The following is a 7,414-nucleotide window of genomic DNA, read 5'->3' as shown; positions in this document are numbered from 1 at the left end:
TTCGCCGGGCGAAGCGGGACACGCGGAGGGCAGCGGAAATCCAGGCAGTGGGAGGGGAGAGGCGTGGGCGGGGCTTCTGCGCCCCTCTGGAGTTCCGCCCCCTCCTTGCAGCCCCGCCCCTCAGCAGCCTCTGCTCCTCCCCCTCCATCCCCTCCCAGCCAGGAAACCTCCGCCGTTCCTCCGATGGGCGTCGGGGTCGAGGGTTCCTCTGCCCATGGAAAGAGTGTCCCCTGCACGGTGGAAGCGGGGCTGCCCTCCTCCTGCTCCAGGGTGTCTGGGAGAGCTTGGATGAAGCCCCTTGGAGGGTTTTCCCTTGAGGAGCTCCGTGGAAAGGGCCAGGAACCTTCAGTTCCCTTTTGGGGGTTTCTTTCCTTTTTGGGGGGTTCCTTCCTAACTGGATAATAAATATTTCTTTTTACTCCCAGGAACATACATACATGCATACATGCATACATGCATACATACATACATACATACATACATACATTTATTCATTCATTCATTCATTCATTCATTCATTCATTCATTCATTCAGCTGCCATCAGATCTTACACTGATCTCTAATAGTCACTGGTGCAGGGGTTCCATGAAGACCCTCCATCCTGAGGGTTTAAACTGGGGGAGGGTCTCTGAGCAGAGATGGGGCTTCTCTCATTCCTTTGCTAATCACCAGGAACCCCCCAGACAGGAAAGAAGAGAGTTTGGGGGAGCAGCCCAGATCTGATGCTTTTCCCCATAGAGGCAGCACAATACAACTGGGAAACGAGGCTGAAAATATTGCCAAGCCACTGTCCAATAGAAATGATTCCATTTTTCATTTTTCACTTATGTGAAATTTAAAAACCCAAAATTTGATTCAACTCGAAGACACATCTGGTGAACAAAATCAAAGATTTATTGAAAAACATGAAAATAAAAAGAAAAGCGGTTGCAAATGTCATAATGAATAAGTCCAGTTGATCCATGACTTAATGGAGTCTGCCCATTATGGGTCTGGGTCATGGGTCCCATTTGGGGATGTGTCCGTCATAACTTCAAAAGGTCGCAGGTTGATGGCTGCCTGGAGTGAACCTCCATGGCTGCCTCTGCCCTCCAGTTGTTCCTGATGAGCTCTTGGCTCAAAGGGGGGACCGACCCCAACTCAGCCTCTCCCACTGGAGCTGAGAAGGGAAGACGGCAGAGACCCCCACAGGAGGGGCCACAAATAATGGAACCCCCTTTGATGGCAGGAGGAGCTGAATGCTCACAGAGGCAGAAGAGGGTGGGTGGGGGGAGGAATTAGCAGCGTGAAATGGCAGAAATGCCCCTTTTTCCTATTTTCAGTTGACCTTCTGTGTATCCCAGGACTGGACCTTCTTCCCAGAGAGTCTTAAATCCCTAAAGAGAAAGAGCCTCCATCAGACTTGAGGAGCATCCGGGTACCAGGCGCCTCTGGGGAACCAGGTGTCCGGATCAAGGGGCTCACAGGGGGCCCCCACTCTGTGCTTGGAGGGATTGGGGAGATGCCAGAAGCCCCCCTGAAGTAGCCAATTCATGAATCCCATAGAAGGATCCCATTAAATGTATACTATTTGAAGTCATATTTTTTATGAAAAATAGGTAAATTGGGTTTGGATTGATGGAAATAGGCAAAAAAAATATTTAATGTAACATTATTATTTATGACTAATAATGAAATATCTCCATAAAGAGTCAGAATATACTTAAGGGAATGTAAATTAATAGTTAAATCCACAACTGTGCACACAATTAGCTTTAACTGCACACAAAACAGCCTCACAGTAACTGAATTTGGGGTCACATGAAAGGCAACTGGGTATCAATTTTCAATTTTCAATAAATTGATGACATAATTGAAAGTCGCACTTCTTGTGACCTCAATGTGTGTCCTAAGTAAGATGGGGTCCATTTAATCACGGGTGTGTCAGGCACATGTAGGTGGCGACCAATGATCTGCCCTCAAGAGCAGGGATCCATCCAAATTCCAACCCAGGACATTTCTCTTAAAGTCCCCCTCCGAATGCAACACAGGAAGTCAAGTGTCCAGCGAGGGAGGATGGAGCCTGAAGAAACGGGATGGCACCTGTTTGTATACAACTGATGTTCTGTCCATTTTAAAGGACATCACACACAGAGGTTTAAAACCAACAGCAAGATTTTGACTAAACACTGGCACAATTTGACTGCTATCTTGAGGTTTTTGACATCCTGCCAGTCCATGCCATGAAAATAGTCCTCTTGATTATTTTGAATAATAATTTTATTAAGGATCGTATTCACAGATCCAACAAAGAAACAATATAGGTTTGTGGGTGTCTGTATGAAAACATTAAAAAGACCATGTGAAAAATAATCTTTCCAAAAAAGATAGTAAGAAAAAGAAAACTTTCTCTTTTCTTCCTCAGCCAGCATATTCAACATCAACATTTTATCCCTAAATAAATCACCAGATGCATCTTCATTCCACCCTCACCCCATTTTCTCCTCTCTAAATCTTCAGAGTTCTCCTTATTGATCAACAAAGTCTAGTAAGAATTAACAAAAATACCTGGGTGCCTTCACTTACGACTGTAGCAACGTATGACCGGAAAGCCATTCCAAGTGATGGTCCTAAGCCGAGGACTTCCTTTTCTCTGCAAAACATTATATCTACTCTGCGTATAAGTTACTAATATGGCTTTGTGAGCAAAATATCCTCATACTCCCAACACTTGTGCCCTTTTGCCTCACTGTGTCCTCTCTGATGGTATTAAAGGTTGCTTCAGTAGGAAAAACATTTTCCCCACATCAAATATTTGCACGATTTCCCTTCTGTCACTGTGTGAAGTTCCTGGTAAATGTTAACATCTGAATGTTTTTTTAAAAGAGGGTTTCCAACATTTTTCACAGCTGAAAAGATTTATCTCTGCTGTGGACTTTCTGGTGCTTTTTTAGCTTTGATTTACTATGAAAAGGTTTCTCGCACTCTGCACACTTGTGAAGCTACTCTCCTGTGTGATTTTGGGTGTGCTTCCGAAGGGCTGAAGGTTGGGTAAAACATTTTCCACACTCCAGACATTTATATGGTTTCTCTCCTGTGTGGATTCGCTGATGCTTCACAAGAGTATCTTTCCGAGAAAAACATTTTCCACACTCCAGACATTTATATGGGTTTTCTCCAGTGTGGATTCGCTGATGCTTCACAAGAGTATCTTTCCGAGAAAAACATTTATCGCACTCTGAGCATTTGTGGGGTTTCTCTCCTGTATGGATTCGGCTGTGACTTCTAAGGGAAGATGGTTCAGCAAATGATCTCCCACAATCTAAACATTTGTAGTTTTTTTCCCCCGTGTGAATTTTCACATGACTTCTAAGGGCTGATGAGGTACGATAAAATCTTCCACAGTCGTTGCATTGATATGGCTTCTCCCCTGTGTGGGTTTTATGATGTCTCCAAAGGTCTCCCTTTTGAGTGAAACATTTTCCACATTCAACGCATCTGTATGGCTTCTCTCCTGTGTGGAGCCTTTGATGCGTTCCAAGGTTTTGTTTTTGGGAAAAGCATTTCCCACACTCCCCACATTTGTAGGGTTTCTCCCCTGTGTGGATTCTCTGATGAATTTGAAACTCTCCTGGCAAAAAAAACTTTTTCCCACACTCCCCACATCTATACGGTTTCTCCTCTTTGTGTCTTTTCTGGTGTCTCCGAAATTCAGAAGAAACCGCAAATCGTTTCTCACATTCTGGGCATTCATAGGGTCTCTCTCCGGTGTGAAGTTTTTGATGTCGCTCCAGGTTTGATTTCGTGGTAAAACATTTCCCACATTCGAGGCACTTTTTGTTTTTCTCCCCTCTGTGTGTTTTCTCATGACTCCGAAGAGATGAACTCTGGGTGAAACATTTTCCACACTCAAAGCATTTGTAAGGTTTGATTCCTGCATGAACCTTCTCATGGAGCCAAAGACTTGCGTTCTGAGAAAAGCTCTTCCCACATTCCCAACACTTGTAAGGTTTCTCCCCTGTATGAATTCTCTCGTGGTTTCTGACAGTGGTTTTTTCACGGAAAAATTTCCCACATTCCAGACATTGATAAGGTTTCTCTCCAGTGTGGATTTTCCGATGTGTACGAAGGCTTGACTTTAGACCAAAGTGTAAGTCACATTTCTCACATTTGTAGGTTTTTAGTGTTGGGGGCCTTCTGAGCTCTTTGGCGTCTTTCCCAGAGAAGGATTTCTTGCCCTCCAAACCTTGACTGGATCCGCTTCCCACATGGACCTTCCTGTGGGTGAAAAGGAGGGACTGGAGAGTAAAGGATTTCCCACACTCTAAGCATTCATGGGGTTTTTTGTCGTTTTGTGGAGTGCTGCTTGTGTATGACGGAGCATCCAAAGGTTTCCCAGGCTCCATCCTTTCTGGCGGAAGCTGCCTTGGGCTGATTTTCTAATACTTGTTGATAGTTGACTTGCAAGGTAGATCTGGGTTTATCCGCTGTTGGAAGGAAAAAGAAGCAGTGAAGAGAATTTCCTTTCCAGAAATGGAGAGAGTCACAAAATCTCCAGGAGGAAAATACTTCTAATGTTGTGGTCATTAAGTGATTTTTTGGGGGATCATTAAGTGAAGGAAGATGCAGGGAAGAACTGGAGGGGTGCCTAAAGGGGGTGGGGGAGACCCTGGAAGTCCAGTACAGGCCATGCCTGAATTAGGAGAGCTGCAGTGGGGTGCAAAGCTGCAGCCGCCCCCAGAAGCCTCAGTTGCCCCATCTGGGCCCTGCAATGGGGCAGAAACGCCAAGATGGTGCCTTAAGTGGAGGCCTGGGGCCTTCAGCCATTTCAGCCAGTGCCACTGACCCCAGGCCTGGACTTCAGCCCAATGTCACTGGTGCCCCCCAGAAATGTGGCCTTAATCCCCAGACCGGTGGCCCTTGCAGCCTTGCGCCATTCTGCAACCCGCAATGTTCCATTCCGTTTCCAAGCAACGTCTCCCAAAGCATCTCTAAACTTCTCCTCAAGTCAAATACGGACTGTGCTGGGACTCCAATGGCCTCCCCAGCCCTCTGCCCACCCCACCCCCCTCAAGACAAAGCTATGCTTCTTACTTGGGACTTCATCCACTCAATGACCAGTGAAATCATTACGCTAATGGAGCAAACACATCATGTGATACCTCACATAATGACCACTTTGCTAAACGATTGAGATTCCAATTCCATTTTTAGTCATACGTCGAGGACTACCTACAGGGAGCCCAAAAGATTAAGGCATCACAGAAGCCAAAGAGGAGGAAAGAGAGTTGAAGTTAGTGCAAGAAACCCATTTTTTCTTCCCTTTTCTTGCTTTTTCTGCTTATTCCACTTATGAGCTCCATCCCATCATGGCTAGTTGATCCTGGCTTCCTCGTGACACCTTTCCTCCCCCTGCATGGATTCCTTTCACAGCTCAGTCTCTTCCTCTTGGGAAGACCATGCAACCCTCCTTCGTGCTCTTTATTTATTTGCACTTTAAATTTATTTGCCACCCATCTCGCCGAGGGGCTACTCCAGAGGTCTTATGAGAGTAAAAATGGAGAAAGGAATAGAAGTGTAAACGTAACAGTATCAAAGTAATGAAATGATGAGCAATGGGATAAACAATGAAAGTACAGTAACGTCAAATGAAAAATGGACAGTGGGTGAAGCAGTGAGTGAGGGTGGAAATAGGCTTTGCTATCAGTCTAGTGGCCTCCTCCTCCCTACCTGCCCCACAGGGGTCCTTCAGTCGGAAGTGACACACCTGCCTTGGGCAAGAAGGGAGGGGAACAGAGCAGCTGCTGGCTTCTCCAACAAGTTTCCCTCCGGGGCCACATCTGGCTTCCTCCACAAACCACAGTTTAGCAGAAGACACAGGACTGTCTGAGTTGAGGTCATCCCTCTGCATTTCCTACCCAGATGGGAGAGAGGCCGGCCGATTCCCTGGGCCACCCCAGGCTGCTTGGATGATGCACCTGAGCACAACCAGGTCCAACCCAAAAGCTGTGTGGGTGTTTGTGTATTAGGAGGAGGAGCTCAGTCAGACCACCCTAAAAGAGACTCGATCCTAGAAGATCAGGCAGGAAAGGAGGAGGGGAAAATGGCTCCGATTGGGCGTTTCATCCTTCTCCAGGAGAGCCAGCACAGGCACCCCGAAAAGGATCACTGCTGATCAGAGCAAATAAAGCTACACAGAGCTTCCCAAAATTGAAATGAATTATCCTGTTTGTTATCTCAACTGGCCCTGAAAGCAACAGAAGAAAGAAAAAGAAAACCAACAATCTGAGCTGCGACATGGCTTAATCCTGGAGTACCTCTGCACCTTGACAGAAAAACCCAATTTTATTGCATTGCCACATAAAGATTTTTTTTAAAAGCTTATTTTTCCAAACCAAGTTTCATTGACTCACCTTTAAAGTTACAGCCAAGAGATCTCTGGGTCACCTCTCTGAGTCAAGGCCAGGGATGACGCTCACTGTTTGATTTCTCCTTAACTGATTGGCCCTTTGTGCAGGAAGATGCTTCTCCAGCCGGGCCAAGATTCCCAAACAAAAGTCCTGGACAAAATGTTGTGTGTTCTGATCCAAGAAGGCCCCTTTCTCCTCTCTGCAGTTCACGGCCAGATCCTCGCTGGTCTCCTGCAAAGAGAAATGAAAAAGGCTCAGATGCCAACAGTAACGCTCAGCTTAGTCTATAAATGACCTGGACGAGGAAGGAAAAAATAGGATTGTTTGCTGAAGATACAAGATAACAGGAGATCCAATCGTGATTGAAGATCTTGATGAGCCAAAATGGAAGAATCTGGCAAGATGGAAGCCCAAGAGGGACCTATGCATAGTTGTGAGTAAGAAAACCCAATGGAAAACAAGAGAGATCCTGCTGCTCCTTCGGGATCTTTTTGGAGGCTTAAGAGGCCATAAGAATTCCAGGCTTCCTGGGACCCAATGCTACTTTGGACAGGCATTTTCCACTTATGCCAGGCAACCTTCTGGCCATCAGCTTCTTTTAGGAGCCGCTCACAAGACCAGCCTCAAAACTTCCTTAGAGTTTCTGCTTTCTAAGACATCCACCGTGGAGGCGATGCCACATCCAGGACTCCCCATTGCAATGAGGCCGGTCAGTCTGTGTTAAATCCACATTGCATATCTCAAGACACCTTTTAAAGCTCCGTTTACTCCAGTTTTCCAACTGCGCTTGAGGGAAACGGATCTTCAGAGGCTTCCTGTTCAAACGGACCACACAGAGACCTTCTGCAAGTAACCTCCCCTAAAGCTTCTTCCCGGATCTGTCAGATGTAAATGCCTTATTCTCTAATGTGTAAATAGTATATGAACGGGGTATCAAGGGTTAATTTATTCTTCACTTCTTAATGTATTCATAATTCACCACTCCCATATCTAGCTCCACCCATTGTATATATAAGGAGCTGTA

At 45.9% G+C, this 7,414-nt stretch overlaps 1 protein-coding gene across 1 annotated transcript; it reads right to left on the bottom strand.

Annotated features, from left to right (window-relative positions):
- Positions 1 to 2,397: 2,397 nt before the first annotated feature.
- Positions 2,398 to 6,467, bottom strand: LOC139311875 (zinc finger protein 665-like). Its single transcript, XM_070936400.1, has 2 exons — positions 6,394 to 6,467; positions 2,398 to 4,467 (listed from the first exon to the last, which is right to left on the bottom strand). Exon 2 carries the CDS (start codon positions 4,384 to 4,386, stop codon positions 2,983 to 2,985), a length of 1,404 nt encoding a protein of 467 aa, XP_070792501.1. The 5' UTR covers positions 4,387 to 4,467; positions 6,394 to 6,467; the 3' UTR covers positions 2,398 to 2,982.
- Between the last annotated feature and the right edge of the window lie 947 nt (positions 6,468 to 7,414).

Source organism: Pituophis catenifer, unplaced genomic scaffold (assembly GCF_029215685.1).
Source record: "Pituophis catenifer annectens isolate HBS135680 unplaced genomic scaffold, rPitCat1.0.hap2 SCAF_2, whole genome shotgun sequence".
NCBI lineage: Eukaryota > Metazoa > Chordata > Lepidosauria > Squamata > Colubridae > Pituophis > Pituophis catenifer.
The sequence above is the reverse complement of the archived record's forward strand: the minus strand, read 5'-3'. Positions and strand labels throughout refer to the sequence as shown.

Coding starts and splice junctions, on each gene's coding strand:
- LOC139311875 (XM_070936400.1), bottom strand. CDS start 4,386: ATGGAGCCTGGGAAACCTTTGGATGCTCCGTCATACACAAGCAGCACT.